General features: G+C 34.4%; 1 protein-coding gene across 4 annotated transcripts in view; it reads right to left on the bottom strand.

Annotated features, from left to right (window-relative positions):
- ORC5 (origin recognition complex subunit 5) overlaps positions 1 to 24,431 on the bottom strand; it is a 123,524-nt gene that overhangs the window by 52,278 nt on the left and 46,815 nt on the right. For all 4 annotated transcript variants that reach the window (XM_049893102.1, XM_049893099.1, XM_049893101.1 and 1 more), the window contains exons 12-13: positions 20,955 to 21,065; positions 1,963 to 2,075 (exon numbers count right to left, since the gene is read on the bottom strand). In XM_049893102.1, coding sequence (XP_049749059.1) covers positions 1,963 to 2,075; positions 20,955 to 21,065 — 224 coding nt within the window. The remainder of the gene's footprint in view (positions 1 to 1,962; positions 2,076 to 20,954; positions 21,066 to 24,431) is intronic.

Raw genomic sequence — 24,431 nt, 5'->3', positions numbered from 1 at the left:
TACGCATCATTCCAAAGTTACGCCTTTACTGGAGAAAAATGTAGAACAAGATTCTAACTCAGAAAGAAAGACCAGACTTGCTGGCCTGCCAGAGACTGGAGAAACACTGAAAGTATGGAACTCAGACACCTTTCAGCTCAGTAATGAGGTCACTCCTGAGGTTCACCCTTCGGCCAAAGATTGAACAGGACCATGGAACAAAACAAGACTAAAGGGGCTTATTAGCCCTGGGGCAGGGACTGGAAGGTAAGAGGAAACAGGAAAGCTGGTAATAGGGAATCCAGGGTTGAGAAGGGAGAGTGTTGACATGTCATTGGGTTGTTATCCTACGTCATAGAACAACGTGTATACTATTTGATGAGAAACTAGTTTGTTCTGTAAACTTTCACCTAAAGCACAATTTTAAAAAGTTATACCTTTCATGGAGCCTCTTAGATATAAATTTCTGTATCACTGTTTAGAAAAAGAATACCTACTGCTTTATGATGGAGCCTTGGTAGAGCAGTGGTTAAGAGCTATGGCTGCTAACCAAAAGGTCAGGAGTTCGAGTCCACCAGCCGCTCCCTGGAAACACTACGGGGCAGTCCTACTCTGTCCTGCAGGGTCACTACGAGTCAGAATCAACTCGGTGGCAACGGGCAAGGTGTTGCTTTATAAGCATACTCGTAACATTAAAAAAAAGTTTCTGCCCAATTTCCTCTGTGTAAAAATTTGCCTGGTTTTATCACAATGACTTATTTTATAATCTTCATCTCGTGTTTAAGAGTCTACACATCACCAAAACGGGGCAACTGCCAGCATCATAAATATCACAGAAATTTTAACTCAAAAGAAACTTCAGGGTAGAGGCTGGCAGCCTGTGGACTTTAGAACCTCAGGAAGCGATAAAATTTATTAGAGGCAATTTACAAATTCATATCCCCATCAAAAGCTGTTTTAGGCTAAATAATATTTCATGCCTGTGTATTATGAATTTTGAAAAGTATGTAAATACTTTCATGATTAATTTTAAGAGAAAAGAATGTTAAAATGGAATCTTCGTATTCAGAAAGGTTGGGCAGTCAGTCACATGGGCTGTCTTGTTCGACTTTTCAGTCTACACACATTACCTCTTCTGCTATAGTCCTGACAGGTCGTCATCTAGCTGCGACCATGAGATGAAGTCATTGATTCACATAGACAGCTTGAACATTTATGAATGTACTTATTGTACAGTAAGTATACCTCTTTATGAGGAAACCCCTTACATATTTTAGACAGCTTTCATTTCGACAAACATACTTTCCTCTCTAGAACTTCTAACACTAGAGAATTTTTCAGAATAAGTTTAATTCATTTTGAACATGTCAGTCCCTGAAATAACATGTCCTTACTAAGGCTTTTCTTTCACCTCCCCATCCCTCAGGGATATGGCATGCTTCCTAGTTCTACCACTCTCTGTGTCCCCCTCAGCAGACACCAGTTGCCAATGCCCCTCCAAAGACAGCACAGCACATCAGGTTTGATCTGCCTACAGCAACAGACAGCAGAATGTAACATCCCTTAAACTAGATGCTATATTTCCATCGGTGTTACCTCAATCAGGACTTGTAAAACTTGTAGTCAGTTAAAATCCTTAGGACTTAAACTAGGTCTCTCCCAACCTGTTTTAGTACATGTGATTTCTTTGGCCCTGCTAAATCCCACTGCTATTATGGGACCATCATTCCAGTCTATTAAGATCTTTTAGAATCTTGGTTTTTGTGATCTAACATATTAGCTATTCTTCCCAATTTTGTGTCATTTCTAAATTTGATGAGAGGGTTTATTCCACAGTGGATCTTACTCATTCTTGGCACTTAAATAATCTTTTTCCTTTAAAAGACTAATGACACTACATTAGGAAGAACATTGATTTCTATATTTAGCATATAATTTACAATGATTCAAGACATTTTACATTAACAGTTATTCTACTCTTACCTTGCAATAGCTCTGATGAAGTCTAGAGACACTGTGCATTTGTATTTCGGTCCATCAAGCTGATCATCATGGCCAACCAGGGTTAATAGCTGAAGGGTCACTAGGGAGGTAATCTGAAAATGAGAAAGCGTTTCTAATGAGAAATTGTTTCAATGAGATTACATGATGTCCTTGTTTCTGAAACATTTTGCAGTTCCCCTGAGAAAGATATATAACTGAAACCACAAAAGGGTCAGCAAAAAATATGACCACTTTGAAATATGCATATACAAATTTGTACAGATGTTTAAAGTCCTAGTTAATCAAACTAAAACTCAGTCTTTAAAGAGTCCACTAGAGACAGCTTTGCTTCATTAATGACTTTGACAGTGATAACCTTTAAAAACTACAAATAAAGCACATTCCTTCTCTACATAGCATTTCATGGAGTTTCTATCTAAATACCTCAGAACATGAATACTCCTTTGGGAATTACACAATTAAAATATGGAGCTGGGCTTTTTTCAGTCTTGGGTATCTGGTTGGATGAGAGATAAGAAATATATCCCTCAGATCTGAACTTTAGCCTTGCTTTAAAACTGAATACTGATCAGGTAGTTAGCAAAACACCAGAAGGATTAATACTGACAAATACTGACAAAAGGGTATTTTGACAGGTCAAAACCTCACATTCATAAGGCCAACCAAAGTATTAAGCTCTCTGACAACCAAGAAAGAAAGCTTAACCAAGAGCTGAAATTCTTTGAGCAGCCTAGGCTAGTCTCTTCTCCCAATTTCTTATTCTCATCTCCTAGAGACCAACTTGAAAAAGAGGCCACCAATGGCACAAAGACTTGTAGACTTGGTGACCGGTAACTACTCTGTGGCAATATAAAGAATAACAGTTTTAAATAACAGTATCTATAATGCTTAACCTAACCATATGCCTTAGAAATTAAAACTGCTCACTTAATTTGGGGCTAATACTTTGCAGATACTCAGTAAACATTCCATGGATAACAACAATAGCAGTAGCAATTTTACTTTATACCAAGTGTTCTATACACATCATTTATTCCTCATGACCCTACAAGGTAGACATTATCATCACGCTCATTTTGTAGATGAGCCTTAGAGACGTTAGGCAACTTTCTCCAAATCTCAGAGCTAGTAGGCAGCTTAGCAAGAATTCAAATCTGGAATCTGGGCTCATCTTACTAACCTACACAGGCTCCCACTACATTTCCCATTATAGTTTTAAAGAGAAAACTGTCATGCAGTATTCAGTCAGCTGTCATTACTTTATTAGCAAATTAAAGGGTGACAGATGATAGATACCAAAGTATTTTGTATAGAGAAAAGATTATATTTAGTAAATATGAAGCATCATTTCAACTAAATAAAGCATTTTGTATTACTACATCAAAATATAAAACTGTATTCAAAAGGCTAAGACTTTTCATTTTTAATTCAGTATCACAAATTAAGTTATGCCTTGAAATATTTATGAACATTCTCTGTGTTGAAAGTATGTATTTTGCAGCTGCTGTGCAGTCTGTAATGTATGTCTATTACATCGAGCTTGTTAATTGTGTTGTTTGAATCTTACACATACCATTTATTATCTATTAAAACTAAGCCAGGTATCAAAATTCTCCCACTATGATATGGAGTCTGTCTTTTTCTCCCTGTAATTGTTTTTGTTTTATACTTTTGAAGCTATGTTATTAAATGCATACAGGCTTAAAATCACTATATTTTGCTGGTGAAATGAAATTTTTCATTACTATACGATTCTTTTCTTCTCTAGCAATGTCTTTACCTTTTTCTGATATCAAGAAGTATACAAGCATTATTTTAGGTGCAGTACCTTTTTCCTTATATGTTGCTTTCCATCACTTTACTTTCAAGTTTCATGTTTTCTTAACTTTAGACAGTTCTCGTGTAATGAACATATAATGGGATTTTGTTTTTATAGCCAGTCTGACAACCTTTATCTTTCAGTTAGACCATTTACTCCATTTGCTTTTATTACTGGTTTTCTAAAATTTTATTTCTAACCATTATGTTGACTTTTCTATTTCTCTCCTTTTCTATGTGTCTTTCCCATTCCTTTCTCACCTTTTATAGAATTGAATGATATTTTCTCATTCTATTTCTTCCTTAATGCCTTGGAAGTAATTATACATTCCATTTTGTCATTTCCTTTTGAATTCTTCTTTGGTTCCAAGCTATTTTAGAAGTCTTTCTTCTAGCTCCCTCCTGGGCCAGTCACCCTGTCCTAAGAACTTCTCCAGCTGATGGTAACTGAGCACAAAGTGTGCCCACCATCCGGAACAACCCACCCCAGGCAAAAGGGGTGGAACAAGACAAGAGTTCTCTCCCTTATACAAGTACCTACATAATATCCTCCATTTTGGCTCTTGGCCTGCTAAGCGTAAGATGTTAACTATCAGGAACTTTACTGAAAAAGTTTGCTGACTCCTGAATTAGAGAATTGCTAGATCCAAATGATTAATTTAACCAGTGTGGAAACTGAGATGTTCAGTGACTTGCCCAAAGTGATGACTGGATGGTTACAGAAACCCATTTGACTTGTATGTAGATCTCCTAACTCCAATTCCAAAACTTTTATAAAGCATGACTATATTGTGATGACAGGTAAGAGAACTCGTATCTAATAAGTTGTAATATAGTCTTGCCTGAAAACAGAAAGTGTTAAAAGAATGGGGATAATATGAGAAGCGGTCATAAAGGTAGTATTCAAGAGGATAAACCTGGCAAGGTGCCCCTAGCGATAACACAAAGGGCCCTTTTCCCATTAACTTAGAAATATGTTGTGTGTGCTTGAAGTATGTATGCACCATTAAGACGCAGGAGGAAAATAGGGAACTGGAGGATAGTTCTGAAGAAATTACCAGAATGTAGACTAAAGAGATAAGGAAGAGTATACGAAAAAGGTAAAAAAGGACAGAAGCCAAAGTGAGAAGATCTATCATATTTCTAATCAAAATTCTAGAAGAAGAGAGAATGAGGCAGACGTATTATCTGAAGAGATAATGGATAAAAACTTATTAGAGGAGATGAAAGACACCAATCCATGGAATTAAAGCCAAAGAAATTCCAAGAAGTAGAACTCAGAAGAAATTCACACCTAGATACATCACATCGAAACTGCAAAGACAAAGAGGAACTCTTACAAGAAGCCAGAAGAAAAACAGGTTACCTTCAAAGGAGCAGTAATTTGGCTGACAGCTGACTTCACACCACCACCAACAGAAGCCATAAAATAGTGGAATGGTATCTTCAATATACTGAAGAAAGTAGAACTGTCAATTCAGAATTTTACACCCAGAAAAAAAATATATTTTAAGATTGAAGATGAAATAAACATATTTCTAAACTCAGAACAATCAGAAGTTTGCTACCACAGACCTTCACCTACTAAAGGGAATTCTCAAAATGTATCTCCAGGTGAAAGAAAAGTGATTTCAGGTAGAGGTCTGAAATGTAAAAATTATGGTAAATCTAAATGAATTTGTCTGTATAGGTAACAATAACGTATTATGGGCTTAAAAATAGGATTAAAGAGCACAATACCAGTAAGAAATAAATTGGGAAAGGAAAAAATGAAGTCAAAATGTTCTGAAGGCCTTCTGGTGTCTGGGAGAAAGTATTTGTACTACATTTTGACTTTGATAAGTATGAATGTTATAATTCTTAAAGTAACCACTGAGAACAAACAAGTGTATCTACTTCCGCACTAGTAGAAGGGGATAATGAATTATAAAAATAATTCATGCAAGAAAAAGAAACAAAATCAGGTAATCCAAACAGAAGGCATAAGATATAAATCAAATTACATTAGTAATTATATTAACAGTAAGATAGATAAAAGCGTCAATCAAAAGACAGAGATTGACAGACTGGAATTCCAACTACACACTGTTTAGAATTGATGTATCTAAAATACAGGCAGTCCCTGGGATACGAACGTCCGACTTACATACAACCCATAGTTATGAATCAACCTCTGTAAAGCATATTAAAAACTCGAGGTACACATAATGGTTTGTAATAACAAACGGCTGCTACCTTGTGACGTGCATCAAAACATTATCATTACTATGTTATTATGTTGAAGGTGTTTTGGTGCATCTGGAAATGCTTCTTTAATATTTTTATGCATAGAAAGGTACACGTTATAAGACAAACATTTGACTAACATTAGATATGAACCATACCTAACTGTTAACGAACCATACCTAACTGTTACGTACAAATTTGACCTAAGACAGGCTTAGGAACAGAATTTGTTCGTAATTCAGGGACTGCCTGTAGAAGAATAATGGAAGGTTAAAAGTTAAAGGAGCCCTGGCAGTGCAGCAGTTAAGTGTTCGGCTGCTAACCAAAACCTTGGCAGTTAGAATACACCCAGCGGCAATGCAGGAGAAAAATCTGGTGATCTGCTTCTGTAAGACTTCAGCCTAGAAAACCCTATAGCCAGTTCTACTCTGTCACATGGAGTTGCTACGAGTCGAAAATTGACTAAACAGCAACTAACACCACAACAAAAGTTAAAGGATAGAATGAGATACATCAAGCAAACAGTAACTAAAAAGAAAAGTGGTGAATGTATGCTAACATCAGACAAAATAAACTTAAAAAGAAAGGTCTGCTTAAAAATTGATAAAATGTAGGCTATGGGTTCATACCTTTCACAAGATTAGTTGACTAAGACCTTTAATACAAAGGGATGAGACACAACAGGACGGGATAATGGGGCCTTTGAGGGTTAGAGTAGTATTGCTGAAAGTCAAGATAATACAAACTCTGTATCCTTCCGAGTTTGGAAACAAGCAGAAATCGATAGTGAGAAAGTGGGCCTAAAATTTTAATGAATGGAGGATAGGCAGAAAAGGGTTAACACAGTCTCCTGTGACAAAATGCCTTCGTTAATTCCAACTTTCTACTTTCTATAATGGATTCATTTACTAACGTAGGTTAGAAAAATCACACATTAAATCTGCCTTTATTATTAGAGTTGGGTCTCTTCAATTGTTCCTTTTATTTTACTATAGAACAAAACATTAATTACCTTTTACTTTGCCACTGGCATTTCCTTATTTCTTATAACTTTTACTTTTCCATGATTCAAATAGTCTTACATATTTAATTAGATTCATTAACCCAAACTGTATGAGAAATTACTCTTTTCTCACAAATCTTCCACACAGAAATAAAAAACTGTGTTTAACCAAGTTAAGTTAGAATTTCAAGAATGTTTCAGGTATCCTGCAGTTTTATTACTTCTACTACATTAGTTAGTTACAACACATGTCCAAAGGAAGTGAGTTGGACCAGATAGTCCTTCAAGTCACTTTCAGTTCTACCGGTATTCCATGGATAAATTAATCATATAATTTTGCAAGGATACAGTATTACTTCAAGTTTTAGCAGGCAAAAGGCATTTCTAAGGTATTAACAAGATGACTGCTCAATTATTTTGTTGTTGTTAGGTGCTGTCGAGGCAGTTCTGACTGATGGAGACCCTATGCACAACAGAATGAAACATTGCCCTGTCCTGTACCATCCTTACAATCGTTGTTATGCTTGAGCTCATTGCTGCAGCCACTGTATCAATCCACCTGGCTGAGGGTCTTCCTTTTTTCCGCTAACCCTATACCCTGCCAAGCATGATGTCCTTCTCCAGGGACTGATCCCTCCTGACAACATGTCCAAAGTATGTAAAACGCAGTCTCGCCATCCTTGCTTCTAAGGAGCATTCTGGTTGTACTTCTTCCAAGACAGATTTGTTCATTCTTTTGGCAGTTCTTGGTAGATTCAATATTCCTCGCCAACACCACAATTCAAAGGCGTCAGTTCTTTGATCTTCCTTATTCATTGTCCACCTTTCACATGCATATGATGCAACTGAAAATACCATGGCTTGGGTCAGGTGCACCGCAGTCTTCAAGGTGACATCTTTGCTTCTCAAAATTTTTTTGGGGGGGTTGGGGGGGTCCTATTTTAGAAAAAGCTAACATAAAAAAAAGAGTCCTTGGATACTGCAATTGGTTAATGCATTCAGCTGCTACCTGAAAAATTGGAAGTTCAAGATTCAGGTCCACCAAGAAATGCCTCAGAAGAAAGGCCTGGTGATCTACTTCCAAAAAATCAGCCACTGAAAAACCTACAGAGCACAGTCCTACTCTGGCACGCATGGGGTCCTAAGTCGGAATCAACTTGACAGCAACTGGTGATACTGATAATATATAAAGACGATACACAGGCTACCTAAACCTAAAGAAAACAATTAAATCAGGGTATGATTTTTCACTTTAAAAAATATGAATTCAAAAGGTCCTTTATTACTGCTTGGCCTTACCATCGAAAATGACTCAAAAACAACATACAAATACCTCAGTTCAGGAGAACACCTATTATGTAAAGCAGTGAACAAATGTACTAACAACTTAAAACATGATCCCAGTTTATTAAATATTGCTAGAGGTAACCTGAAAAAGAGTCAAGTACAAAGATTAATTCTGGGGGTTATATTTCAAATCTTAAACATATAATTTATACCTGTACTAAATGAGAAATATATGTGTGAAACTTTGGAAAAATTATTTCTATACATGCATAAATATAAGAATATTTACTTTCCTATTTATTATCCAACACTTAAATTATCTAATTTTTATTTCTAATTGCGTATCATGAAACTCACGATGACCCAATCTAAATACAGAACAAAGACAAATGGAATCGCAGAAAATTACTTACATCCTTGCCCAACTTTAAATGTTCCTGAGTGAAAAAAAAAGCTAATTACAAAAGGTTACATACTGTATGATGTCATTTATGCAAATTCCTGAAATGACAAAATTACAGAGATGGAGAACAGATTAGCGGTTGCCAAGGGCTGGGTGTGATTAAAAAGGGCAGCAGGAAAAATCCTAATAATGATGGAACTGATCTATTGTCTATGGTGGTGAATTCATGACCCTGCGAGGACTTCAAACCAGTTCAGTCATGGCTGAGGAAGCGAAACTAGAAGAGACCTGAATTTTTACGATTTGGGTGATATGGAATAACCAGAATGAGAAAAATTACAGGTTGAAGCCCTGGAACGAGAGACTCAGAAGAGGCGTAGTGAGTCCATTCAGGAGCCTGATGCATAAGATTAAATTACTGGCAAGACCACAGAGAGCTACACACATTCAAAGCTGCACAGTCCATAGCCATTGTTCAGTGGGGCGCTGCTGTTTCTGACTCTGCTGAAAATCCTGCGGGCAAGAGATTTGGTTGCTATACAACACTTATGCTGCCCTAGTTTTCTGAAAGAGAGATTAGTTTTCTAGCAAAGCTCCAACCCATAATTTTCCAGTTATCCTAGTTCACCCAAATTTTTTAAAAATTCAGATCTGTTCCAGTTTCACCTCCTTGGCCATGACCAAACCAGGAAGAAGTGGCTCAAAGCCCTGGACCCAACACATGTAATAAAATTTAATATAACTAAATACACACTGATACAGTCAAAAATTAACACATGTAAAATGTGAAATCTGGATTAAGATCAGTGGGTTGTATCAATGTCAGTTTTCCTGGTTGTGACAGTGTCCTGCAGTTTTGAAAGATGCATTGTGGGAAACTGGGTAAAGAGCACATAGGAACAGAGAGCACATATTTTCATTAAAATTGCACATGAATCTACAAATATCTCAAAATAAAAAGTTTAATTAAAAAATAAATACACTGATAAAGTACACAAAAATATACAGGGCTTTGGGGAAAAACTTATAAATTGCTGGAATAATTTTATCTTACAATGTTAAAGCACATATGAAGTTGCAAAAATATAGTAGAAACAAATGTTTGATGACTCTTGATTAAAGAAACTACTTGGTAAAAAAGATGGCTTTAAGTACAAAAAGAATGTTAATTATTTCAACATTGATATGCCACTAGGGTGAAGCTATACGAGTTTTTAAAACTTCATAGATTACAGAGTTTTCTTACTTAAAGCTGATGATTAGTTGACTGTGGTTCAGCCTCAAGGATGTTTTCTAGCTGCTGATTACATGCTGTGAACCCATAACGGTTCTCATGAGTTGCCACAGACCTGTGGCTAGGATAAATTGTTACCAATCTATAGCACAGGAGAATTATAGCAAAGCTGTTAATATAAAAATTCTTACCTGAGTGTCCCACATTTTCCCAAATTCTATTTTTTTATTTCTTCTTTTAACGATAAAAGTTTTGCTTGTTTGTCTTTGGGCTATAAAAACCACCTAAGATTTATGGATAAAAAAATTTTTAAATTAAATTCTGAGCTAGCCCATAAGGACTGGAAACCTTGGAGATCAATGAGTACCACTTCGTTTTACAGATGAGAAAACAGACATCAAAAAAGGATGACTGGCATTATTAGTCCCTACTCAGTCACCCCAAAAAAATAGGTTGAGGCACTTTAGCTCATGTTTCAAGTTATTTAATCCGTAAATCCCAATGAAAAAAGAATACACCATATACTAAAGATTTACTAGAAAACATTTTAGAGTTGTAACAAGTTCTAAATTAAGCACTTAATTTTAAGAATATTTAATGTATTAAAATGGTTGGCCAAATACTTCATTTTCAGGGCTAGTAAATATTAGAAGGTGGTTTGCCAAGGCAGTATTAATACTATTATATTAATATAATACATATTATGTTATATTAATATATAATATTAATATTATTAAATACTGAATACTATTATATTAAAGGCCTCCCATACTGAACAAACCACACATTTATCTTTTCTTCTACTATCCTTCAAAATTCCTGAGAATGACTGATACGTAATGTGGCATACGGTCCCTCCCTCAGGATCTAGCAGAAGAACAAAATTTGGAGGGGGGAGAGGGGAAGAGCTATAGGAACAAATTGATATTAGTGTCCATGGGTAATTAGTGGTACAGGGATTGAAACATTTATTGAGTCTAGCCTCTAGGGCAGATGTTGTGCTAGGCACTTTAATTTCTTTACTCCTCACAACCCACCCACAAGTTAAGTACTACAAATTATACAATATATGTAATAGTTAAGTAAACTAAAAGTTAGAATAAACATTCAAATTCTTGAATGTAAAGGTAACAAAAGTTCTCTCCTGAAACACTAAAATTTCTTCCAAGAAATGCCATTTTAACAATCTAAGTAAATTTAAAACTTTGTGGGAAAATGATTATTACTCCTACTCTTAGTTTCTCTTATCTATGCAGGTATTTTCTTTTGCCAGTAATTTTCAGATTTTTAGGGAATATGTACTGTTTTCCACAGCCACTTTTCTTAATACATGTGTCAAAATCAAATTCGAATGAATAAAATTGAGATGAATGAAAAGTAGCCAAAGGAGTGGATTTTCTTTTTCAAAGGATCTACATTATCTTTTTCAGGATCTACATTTCATGCTAAAAAATACAAGACAAAGCACAAAAAAATACCGTGCCAAAAGTCAGTGACCTTACCTCTAGGTTTTGAGTCATATGTTTCCACTGTTTTGTTTCAAAATAAAAGTTCTGGTTTTTAGTCATTTTAAAAATAAATAAACAAAAACCCTAAAAATCTGAAGCATTTTGCTATGAAAGGGAACAGCATTTCCCTAGCTTTCATATATCGGCAGCATATTGACACTGATTAAGGTATTTTATTCTACTTTGGGTTACAATAATCAATTTACTTGATTCAAAAACCAAAGTATATTTTCCTCCTGTGACTAGTTCAGGTATCATGACTAAGACATTCACAAAAAAAAAAAACTAAAAAGGAAAGCCTCCTTATAGGTAGAATATTTTTAGATTTACATTTTTAAATGGAGTTGTGCAATACTTGCTTAGTTAATCTTTGGTCTGTGTACTATTATGTCCTTTGTTCTCGTCTATGTAGGGGATGAGCTAATTATTTATGTCTTAACAATAGCAGTTCATGTACCACAGTGAGGGTTTTTTTTTTCTTAATCTGAGAGGCAGTCCCTAACAAGCTTCAGCTGGAAATGCTTGATATAAAAACTGTGTGAACCTGTTCCTGGGCTAATAAATTATGTTCTTTCTGCCAACAAAAGGAAATCAATTTACAACTGTAATTATTTTTTAACATGCTCATTATATTTTCATAGGTTGGTATATAAGTTAATTGATTTGTGCCTAACCCTTTCCCGCTCCTCCTAGAGGAGCTTTAAAGTCTGAAACATAGTAAATTGTTTAAATAAAACAACACGTGATGCTAACGTATGGGTCCACACAACCCAACACGCGGCGCGTTTGAGCTGACCTGAGGATTGCGGTAGCTCGTGAGCATGCGGCACGTAAGAGAGTTCAAATGACATCTGTGCACATACAAGGTAGAGGTGGTTAGTGCAGCCCATGGAAGAGAAAGACAAATACTGCCAAAGCAGCTCAACAGAAAATCATCATGAATTTTTATTTCTAAAAAAAGGGGGGAGGGTGGATTTTTATTCTTCAAATATGCTCTGATAAACAAAAAAGCAGCATGTATGTTTATGCTTACACAAGAGAGTAACTAAAGACAGTGCCTCTTAACACACAAATGACTGCAAACCTTCAGTGACCAGGAAAACTACAGCTGCATGCTTAGGAGAATGGAAGGTCATTCACTCACTGAGTGAATTCTTTGTTCAGCGCACTGTGCAAGAGATACGAAAATGAAAAGACAAGGTCTATGTTCTCAAGGAGTTCAGGGTCACAGGGAGAGAAACATACAATAATATGAGTAGTATGTTAGAGGTATGTTTAAACACAATTCTCTGATTACAGAGGAGAATGACTAATGCAGGGAGGTCAAGCGTGGATTTAATGAAAAGCAGCATTTGGGAGTTGGCTATGAAGCATAAGAGAGAGCTCAAAAGGTATGGCACCCATAAAAACAGTAAAAATGCGTGTTTTCGTAAAGGAAGCAGCTTAGTCTGACTGGTATATTAGATGAATAAAGGAAATGGGGCCAACTATGAAGCATGCTGCAAGAAATACTACGGAATGTAGATGTGGTTCTGCAGATAATGTAGCTCATTAAAAAAGTGTAAACAAAAGAATAAGACAAAATTTATTTTTAAGATTATGCTGATGACTGTAAGGAAGATGAACTAGAAGGAGCCTGGTGGCAGGGAGACCAGTTAGGAAGCTGGTGCAGTAGGCTAAGAAATAGTGAAGCTATGGATCTAAGGCAACAGCGATGGGATTGAAAGAAAGGAGTAAGTTTAAGAGGCAAGTTTAGAGAAGGCAAAATACACTGGACTTGCTGACCAACTAAATGGGAGTAAAAAAGAGGGTTCAGAGATAATGTCTCCATTTAGCTAAACTAAAAACTAGAAACTGTATTATCTTTGTTTTGCAAGCACATAACAACGAATGACTAAATTAATGAATAAATAGCTTTGAAATCTAGGGAAGGCTGATAACCAAGGAAAAGGTTTAGGAAAATAATTCGCTTTTTAATATAACAGTGTGTGATGTATATAGAACATTTGAGTGTGATTTTTTCAGTGGCAATTTGGGTCCTAAGTCAGAGGCACAATAAAGGCTACAAATACAGAATTCAAAAGTTATCAGAACATACACAGCATTTGAAGCCAGGGGAGTGATAAGACTGTGTGAGGTAAACTCAGTTCCCTTTCTTGAGAATTTCTGATTTAAAGGCATAACTACTTTCTATTGTAAGAATCAACTCTCTTCCGCCACTCAGAGTGCTCAAAGGTGAAAGAGCCATCAGGTTCTCATCTAAGAGAAAGGACAAGGACTTTTCTACAGCACCAGCTACTGAATTAGTGTCTGGGTATGTGCAAGTGAAGCCAATTTCCTCTAAAGGACTCCAATTAGTTGTAGGCTAAAAGGAATGGAGATTATTTCTCATTTGAAAGTCCGTTAAGCATCAACACTTCTTTTAATCATCCTTCTAAAGAAATATTTAAAAACGTAGCACACATTTCCGTAATGTAGATTTTTCCAAATTATTTGTCTTCTAACCTATTGTTATTAAAATTCTTTTTCTCATTACAATAATCTAAAGCTCTATCTAATGTATCTGCCTATATTATATTCACTATATTAATAATTAGAAACCCTGGTGGTACAGTGGTTAAGTGCCACGGCTGCAAACCAAAAAGGTCGGCAGTTCGAATCCACCAGGTGCTCCTTGGAAACCCTATGGGGCAGTTCTACTCTGTCCTATAGGGTCACTAAGAGTCGGAATGGACTCAACAGCAACAGGTTTGGTTTTTTGGTTTATATTAATAATATGGAGCCTCTTCAATAAACATGCACTCGAAAGCACACATCAATGCAAACTTTTTTGGGGCTTTCAGCAAAAAATATGAAAAGTCAAATAAAATTTACTGGTCTTGAATACATTTCCCCCCAAAAAACATACAAATAAAGGATATACATTTGGTATATTTCTTGGAAGCAAGACGAGCCTTTGAGAAAGATACAATGTATTACTTCAAATAAAACCTGGCAGCATAATTTAGGCATTTTTTTTTTTTATCCCTTAGGCAGTATTTTATTTGTCACCCTTGAGCTATATAGTTCCATTTTTTTAGAGTTCAGTAAAAATGCATACCGCTGGGCTGACAAATTCGCAAGAGCAAAGTAGTAACACTAAGGAATTTTAACACCAAAATCAGGGAAGACAAGAAAAAAATGGGGGTAAACACTGTTCTTTTAAAAATGGAAAGAAAAACAATGTTTTCGCACCAAACAGAAAAGATACTGTGCTTTTTATTAACCGTGGTAATGCTTAGTATTAGTACTCCAAGTATCTCTTACAACAATTGTGGAACAATGAAAATCATAGATCAACTTTACTCTTTTTCCAACGTGAAGCATCCCAAAACAGTTTTTTTTTTTTTTTTTAAATCTCCTGAAATAGGCACCTACTGCAAGAGCAATCTGATGGCAGAATAGCAGTCTACCCAGACCAGGTGTAGTACGAGATTTGAGGATCTATATTTGCTGCACCAGTGGAGACTGAGCATTATGGTGGCGACGCTCTTAGCCCCCAGAGGAGGGCATGTCCCTGTCAAACAGCACCCCCGCTGACCTAGTCATCAGTGGGGGGAAAAAAAAAAAAAATTTTTTTTTGGGATGCTTCACGTTGGAAAAAGAGTAAAGTTGATCTATGATTTTTTTTTTTTTTCATCAGTGAAGTGGGCGTTAAATGAGGCTCCTTTACTGTCTTGGGAAAGGCATGCCTCACAATCCCAATCTGGTTAAGGAGAAAACAGATTACTGGAAAATGTTAGCATTCAAGATATTTCCTGTGACTTACCTCATCTACCTTAGTAGCATCAAGTTTCTCACTTTGGTATTTGTAGAGACGTTGGAATACAGGTAGTACACGCAAAATGAGGCACAGAGAAACTGCAGAGGAACTGCCTTTTACATTTTCTAATCTAGTATCAAGGGATTGGCTTTTCAGAAAAACTGTCCCTGTTGTTCACCAAGTTTAATCTCTATAAAGATAATTCTCAGAATCAAATCACTTTACATGAATACCTTATAGCTAGATTTTATGCTGACACTTTCTGTTTACAAGACTCAACTTCTCACCTAATCAACGTATGCATTAGATAGTATTTCATCAACTATGATTTCTAATGGTATGACTAGCACTTGAACATTAATTACTTTTTGTAGAAATACAAATCAAACAACCATAATGTTATACAATATGAAATTGATTTAAGGTTAAGAGGTTTTATAATCTTAAGTAAAATCTTTACTACATCAGTTTATCTGGTGAAAGTGCTTTTGGTTAAAAAAAACTACAGAAGTAGTATAAAATACCTGAGTGATATAGTGAGTATAACTTTTAATTATAAAGTATTTGAAATACAGCCATGTAAATTTTTAAGAAAAGCCACTTAGTTTATAATAGGCCATGTATAATACAATGCATATTTGTCTATAACGTAAGTTTCAAACCCTCGCTGAGATTGATATTGATGTCATAACTAAATTTAGTTGGGCATCAACAACATTTAGTTATGACACAGGTGTTCACACAACCATTGCTGCACAACACTAAGTTCAAGGCACATTGTAAGAAATGATTCAACAGGTCTGCCCTCACTTGGTAGAAGATAATTAAATACCTTAATTATCAAATATCAGGGACTACTGTGAAAATGTTATTTTTATTGTTATTTATTTACTCTAAATATTTACATACTCATATTTACTTTGAGTGTTTGTTCTTTCAACATGTATATGTCCTCCCAGTCAATACACAATAAAGCACTAACCACAGTGTAAACTAGAATCTGGTAGCTGCACCAAGTAGAAAATGAAGAGTAAGGCAAGCCACAGACTAGAATAAGGTCCTCGATGGTAGGAAGTACATTTTGTTCACCTTCATACTGTCATTATCTAACACAGTGCCTGGAACATAGTTGGCACTAGTTAATATCTGTTAAATCGCCTTTCCAGAAAAAAAAAATTTTTTTTAATTCCAACTAGGGAAAAAGATAAATACTGACTCTGGTTGAATCTGAACCCAAATTTGGTTGAATTCGGGTAAGATTAAAATATTTTAATTTTAAAAAATTTTTAAATTAAGTGATATTAACAAAATCCCTTCTTTACTTTAAAAAGCTGAAAATTACATAAAACTCTAACATATCTGTATTTGAAGAAAAATGCCAAAAAGCTGTTTTTAGTTGAATAAAATGTTAGCTGTCCTAACATAGCAAAAAACATTTTCCTACAGCTATGGTGAATTAGGATGAAGTATTTACTTCAAAAAACTCTCAGAAATAAAATAAATTATCATCCTGCTTTCTGGCTGATGATAAATTCATTTGGAAAAATAAAAATAATTAAATCAAATGTATCCTATGTAGCTCATAAATCAACACCCAAATGAGTAGGAAGTTTAAGGCGTTCTAAGTGTTACTGCAATCAATGCAAAGTTTATGTGAAAAGATTAAGCTGATATTTAACTAGAAAATAAAACTGACGACAAATAAGTCATCCCAATATATAGTATTACAAGGTGAATTCAAAAGAAGAGAAAATATAAATGGAAATGTATTTTTTGGGGAAAAAAACACATTTGTACATTAAACTTTGCTCCAAAATGCTTCTCATTTACATGCTTTCATAAAATGAAAATAAACTTTTAAGAACATTTTAAAGTTTTTCTTATTTAAAATTATGTACAACTAACTATAGAACCACTGAGAAATTAGACATTAACTACTGAAGAATAAAACTTGTCAATACAATACACAGAAACATTCTCTTTCAGCCATTTCTTGATACTAATTTATAATACATTGTTTTTTACAATAATGACCTAGCTACCAGTTTAAACCTTAAAGACATAAAGTATGTCATCAAAAGAATGAATTATAGTAAACAGCTTTCAAAAATAATTTTTAAAATGCTAAATTGCTCAAATAAGATCAATGATAGTATGTTATAACCATATATAGCTATTAAATGCCTCTACTTTTTTTAAAGATAATTTCTCTTTTAAAAGTCATTTTAAAAACCTGTACCAATAACTTTAGAAATAAAACTCTTCAGCAATCTTATTCTTTCTGAAAAGATAAAAGGATATGGTTTAATAGTTAAAAATAAGCACTATATCTAACAGTCTTAAAAACTGTACTCCCACTGCCTTCCCCTACCTACAAGACTGTGGTGGAGGTAGGTGGGAAGGAGTAGGAGAAGATACAGAAATAGCAAAAGAATAAAATAGATGATTCAAAAATTTCCAAAAAATTATCATTTTTCTCCAAGGGAAAAAAAAAAAAGAGGTAAAAAAGCATAGCTTGGTTTTAATATAATCTGGAAAAAAGAGAATTCACTAATATTTCTTTTACAGATGATAAATTATATTCAAAAACATATCTGATCAAGTAAAAAATTTAAAGGTAATACCAATAAACTATTAAGAGCATGTAAATGGTACTGTTTATTCACTCTACCCAAGCTGAGAGGACAAAGGAGAGTGAAAACTCCAGAATTAATGCCTTGTCACTCTTTATGTCCAGGCATATATAGGTGGGCTGCATTTATTTTATTTGAATGTGAATTAAATAATCTTCCCATGATAATGACTGAAAAACTGTGAAAACTGGGTAACACTAAAGTTATTTTAAAAGTCTAAAAAAAATTTTTAAACCACATTTAAGTTCAATAAATCTGGGCAATAACAAAACATAAAATGTGGTAGTATTCACTTTACTTATCTGTAGATTAAGAAGTTAATGAGTAGAATTTTATCAGAAATTCAAAAGAGGCATAAAGAAACTCAGACTACTGCTACAATATAATACTATTATTATATTATTAAGGGCCCTTGGTGGCGCAGTGGTTAAGCACTCAGCCGCCAACCAAAAGATCAGGGTTGGAACCCCCTAGCCGCTCCTCAGGAGAAAGATGTGGCAGTCACTTTCCATAATGATTACAGCCTTGGAAACCACCGGGACAGTTCTACTCCATCCTATAGGGTCACTTGACAGCAATAGGTTTGGGTTTTTTATTATTATTAACTGGAATTTTAACAAATTTTAAAGATTTAGTAAGCTACTATTTTTTATATCCTTATTATGGAACAGTTTTAAATAGATTTAAATGAAAATAAACCTTTGCTTCAAGATAATTTTGAATGTATATATCATACATTGTTCATTTATATGTGGGAAAAAATTAAATACAGTAAAACCTGTGTAAGGTGAAAACCTGTCGAGAAGGAAAACTCAAATACTTTCCACTAAAACAAGCAATAGAAAAGTGGTAAGGCCACACACTCTGTCAAAGGCAGAAAACTTGCGAGACCTGGAAAAACAAGGCAGTCCTTTCGCGTTCTGGCTCTCACAGGTTTCACTGTAACTTTTTTATTATTGGTAAATTGAGCTACGAAAATAACACATTACTATAAAAAAAATTCCTAAAAATAGTGGTAAGTAGATTAAATGAACATAAAAATAATACATGATCATCTCTTACAGATACATTATAACCAATAAAGACAATTTACTTTCAACTGCAAAATACTCATACAACACAATTTCTTACTGGCTTTATTTTCATTTTCATGAAAGTTATCTATACATACATATACAACATCAAATATCTTCTGGCAACTTTATTCAAGTAAACCAAGGTGTTAACAAACAGCTTTCTCTAATGCATTATTAACAAACAAAAGCTGGCTTTCTTAGCGAATCTTAAAGCTAAAATGCAACAATATTGCCATCTAGTGTTCATATCAAGTAGGCACTTCCAATACAAATGCAGTCATATTGGTTTTTCACTTAAAAAATTAAGTGTGCATAAGTTAAGCAGAAATTGGACAAGAGCATAATTTTGATGGATGAATAAAAGGAGAAAAATATAGAAGGTCACTGGGAACCAATGGGAAGAAAAAAACATGTAAGACACGTAAGATAAAAAAAAAAAAAAAAAAGATACATCCTTCTCTTGGATGAGATTATTGCCACTCTTTGTTCTTGAACACAGTACAAATGCTTTTTTGATTTTTCTGGATACTTTACTGACCACACAAAAGTAAAGGTCAACTAGTCATATCTACCCCCACGTACCTATTTCTATCCTAAATGGGAACCATATTGAGTGACTTGTTACAAAATGAATATAAATTCAGTCATAGCAATGTTTTAAATATATAAAATTTACCATTTCGTTAATGAGAAAAGACACAGAATAAAAAGATCAGCATATACAATTGTTAATATTGAAAAGAACTTAACTTTATTAAAAGTTGAGCCAAATTTTTTCTTAATTACATTATTGTCATTATTGGAAACAAAGACTGGTGGAACTGTTTATCTGCTGCAAAAGTCTCAGAGTAGCCAGCATATCTTCCTAAATCACTGGCCTCCCATTGTTTCTGTCTATCCCACTAAACCTGAACCTGCTCTTGGGAAAGCCTTGGTTCAAATCTGGATGCTACCACTGATTTGCTGTGTGACCTTGAGCAGATCGCTTAAGTAGCCTAAATAGTGGATGGACTACCTTTTTTCAAAAACACAATAAACGTCGACAGGATTTTCTACAGATGCTGACTTATATAAAACCTACCTAACTCCAGCATGAAGAACACTGAGAACATATCTATTTCTCAAAGGCCTCTTTAAATGATCAAAGTTATCACCACACACTGTATTACAAAATCTGACATCCATGCAGGATTCACAGTGAATTAATTAAAACATAAATGCTACATTTATTTATTCCTCAACCTAATAACATATACATAAACAAAATGTTCACTGTAACAGCTGACATGACTTTGATTTTCAATAAATGCTAGTCAACGTCATTCTACTTTTTCTTTCATCCATTCCATACCAAGTGCTAAGTTATTATTTTATGGACCATTTAAAAAACCCGCTGTGACTATGTTTCTAATAAATAGGTTTTTCATAAAAAGTCAACTTAAAAAAAAAACTACTTTCTTAAAAATAAAAATTTCACATTTTCTATTCTTATAAAAAAAAATTTTTTTTTATACTACTGCTGCCACCTAGTGAAATTTTTGAGAACTTAACCATTATACTGGAAAACAGGTTTTTGTTTTTGCATATTGTCAAACTGCAAAGTACATATATGAGGAATCAGAACATTGCACTTTCTTCTGAACACATTTTTAATTTTCTTTCCTTATAATTCATCAATTTAGTCATCAAGCCATTTGTTTATTTAATCGGCAAGACAATTATAATCTTTTAATTTTAAAATTCTTTTACTGAAAAAAGAGAACCAGAAACATAAACTTGCTTTTGCCAACAAGTTATACTTGTAAATATATGCAAATTCCGAAATACCTCCAAAGATTCTGTATTTGAAATATTAAATTACTTACCAAAAATATTACTCATTATACACTGACAAATAAATCAAAACACCTCAAACTCCACTAACTATACTAACTGAAGAATCCCACAAAGATAACAGGTAATAGTCCATGATTAAGCTTACCTGGGAAAAGATATTTGCAGTTGGAGCAACTCTACTGTCCACGATACTGTATAAAATTGCTAACAATCTGTCTAATGGAAAAGATTTTGGTCCGAGGAGATGATTGCTTGTCTGTAAGAAAAAAAAAAAACATTAAATTTTCTTCCTACAGCTGAGCACTCACTTTTTGCACTACAAAATCCCAATAACAATATATTTATAATTTATATGGTTCTTCTAATGCTGTTAATAAATCTAAGCTGGAGTCTCTAAGTTAAAACTTCACCTGATAGAATCATGATTTATCTTTAACATCTTCTCAAGGCTTTCTGACTGAGCATCAACACATATTAACAGAAGAACTTGTAGGTCACCCCAGCCTAGTCCTCAACACTGCCCCTATTTTACGGTTGTAACCAGGTGCTGAATGACTTAGCCCAGTCATTTGTCAAGATAATGCATAACCAAAATACGGTCCAGGGCTCCTGACTCCTAGACTAGTATTTACTACTTACTTCTCACCATTTCTCTTTACAACACTGCCTAGAAAATGTATTTGTTTAACACTAATAGCTCTAAAAAGATCAAATAAATATTAGCTTAGAAAACTAGTAAAATTTTTGTAATTTATAAATAAGCAGTCAACCTAAAAAAATGTAAAATTTAAAATGTTAGATTATAAAATGTTCATACTTGACTACAAGTCATACAGTATGATTACCTGTCATAAAAAAAATGGCAATACTCAAGTTTCATTCTATTAGCGGATCATTTTTGTAAATCATAACGACTTAACAATTTAAGTACCCTATGTTTTTGTTTTTTTTTTTTTATGTTTAGCAATGGCAAATAAAATGGTGACTACTTGGATGGGATAAAAGACTTCTTTAAATAAAGATTTAAAGAAATAGGAATAAAGATTGCTTTAAAAGAAGAATAATTATAAGGAAAAATGCCTACTCAGTATTATAAAAATAAGTCTTTATTTCAGCTATTTATATCTAAAAGATAGTTTAGAAATCATCTTCCCAGGTGTTAAATTTTGCATGCTTACAGGGTCGCTATGAGTTGGAATTGACTTGACGGCACTGGGTTTGGTTTGGTTTTTTGGTTTTCTCATGAAATACTTCAAACATTCAGAGGCGAATATAATAAACAGCAATGTACCCATTTTCCAGTTTTACCAAATCCTAACATTATATCACACTTGCAAAGAAATAAAACATTAGATAACATTACAGATATGCTGAAGTCCCCTCGAGCCCCTCCCTCACCTATCGCATTCCCTTTTCCCTCTCTAGAAGGAACCACTATCACTCATGACTGGTTTTGTACTACTCCTCCACAGCATTGTTTGTATAATTTAAAATATTATGTAAACAACTCATACTGGACATACCACTCTACTAAATTTTTTCCTTCAACATTACAGTTTTTGAGATTTATCCCTATTGATACATACAATCTAGTCCATTTTTTAAACCACTCTATAGAATTCCATTTTATGACTCCATCACTCTCTACTTTTGAAAATTCATCACTATTAGAAAAAATACTGTGACGCACAATCTTGTACATTTCTCCTTATGCGAGTGTATGAGCATATCTAAGTAAAATCGCTGGGTTAAGTATAAGGCAGACAGTGCTATGTGTTTAACAACATTGCTTCCTCTTCTTGGGTAAATAGGAATACTATGTATTTCAGTTTCTCTCGCAGTTAGATAAAGAGTACGTGACTAAGCTCTGGCCAATGGAATGTGGGTAGAAGTAATGCAAGCTACTTTTAAGCCTATCCTTTCAACCACTTTAGTCCTCTTTCCATTTGATAGCAACCTCGGAGTTCACCACGTTTCACTTGACATCATTATAAGATGAAGGAAGGCCATTCAACTCATATTCAACTGAGCTGTGAGCAGTATATAACCCTTTGTGTTGTTAAGCTAATGAGAAACTACAGCATAGTCCAGCCGCCTATCCTGACCAACACGAAGTATATTCACGTATTATCTTTATTAGATAGTGCCAACCAGCAGAATAGGCAGGCTCTTATTTTTCGTATCATCACTAGCACTTGGAATCATCAGACTTCTTTTAGTTTTGCCAGTCTGAGGGTGTGAAATAACACCTCGCTGTTGTTTCAATTTGCATTTCTCTCATTAGTGCATGAGGCTAATAATAATGCCATGTTTACTGCTATTCAAGCTCCTTCTTTTGTATCATTTACCCATTTTTCTATTGGGTTTGTCTTTTTCTTGTTGGTTTATGTGAGTCTTTAAAAATTCTAGATGCTAATTCTTTTTCAGGTGTATGAGTTCAATGTTAGTGGTTAAAAGCATCACAGGCTTTGGAGTCAAGCAGTCCTGGAATTGGATGGCTGTTCTACCACTTTAACTATGTTACCTTGGGGAGGTTACTTAATTTCTCTTTAAAATTCAAGTTTTCTCACCTAGAAAATGAGGATAATGACAGTACCCACATTCATTAGGTACACTGTGAGAACTGAGATCATATGAAGAGCTTAGCAGTGTTTGGCTCAGAGGTACTCAATAGCTTTTACTATTATCATCATGATACACTTGTTTGTGCTTTTTCTTTTTCTAGACAAATGCCTAGAAAACAGAAAATGCCTTATTCACCTCTGTATTGACAGTACTTAGGATTGTTAGTAAATAACAATGAATGAATGAATGAGTAGATGGATGGATGGATGGATGAATTGGTTTTAGAGGGAAGAAACACAAAAAATAAAGGCAAATGTTGATATGTCTAAACAGAACTGGTATCCTTGTCCTCACTAACACTTGGAAGTGATTTAGTAAAAAATATCTAAAATCCTCAAGTGTTAGGAATAGTGTGGGAGGTAATCAGGTTGACAATGATACTGTGAAAGCTGATGACACTTTTCTGATTTTCACTTTTATTTTTACTTGATGATGAGAAAATACATTTCCTACTTAAAAGGAAAGTAGTCTAGTGACATGTAGGGTATGTTACATTTCTCTTCCTCACTGAACTAATTTTGTGTGCTGTAAGTGCAAACTGGCCCCCTACCTAGAAAGGAAGGCAAAATCTGGAAAGATTTTACTACATTCATTTAAGAGAATGAAGACTGGTAAGAATTAAGAAAGAATGGAAGAAGGAAATCTAATAAAATGAAATTCTGAGGTAAAATGGAATCAAAATTAGTACCAAGGTAAATCAAGAAAAATAGGGATAGAAGCATAAATCTAGAGTTATGGAGATTTACATCAGGAAAATTAAGACCAGAAAGAGTTAAAAGCTGCCAGTGGGGAACAGGACTATGGGTGATGAGAGGATAAAGACTCAACTCAGTCTATCTCCAGCAGCACCTTGCCTGAATGTGCCTTGTATTACTGTACTAAACATAACAAAAGACTACTATAACAGTATTAGGACATCGTAACAAAACACAGTAAGTTCTTACATCCAAATGACTAATGCAATTATGCATTCATTCATTAACTACAGTATTCTAAC

The sequence above is a fragment of the Elephas maximus genome, chromosome 8, assembly GCF_024166365.1.
Source record: "Elephas maximus indicus isolate mEleMax1 chromosome 8, mEleMax1 primary haplotype, whole genome shotgun sequence".
NCBI lineage: Eukaryota > Metazoa > Chordata > Mammalia > Proboscidea > Elephantidae > Elephas > Elephas maximus.
Note: the sequence above shows the minus strand (reverse complement) of the source record. Positions and strands in the feature narration are given on the sequence as shown.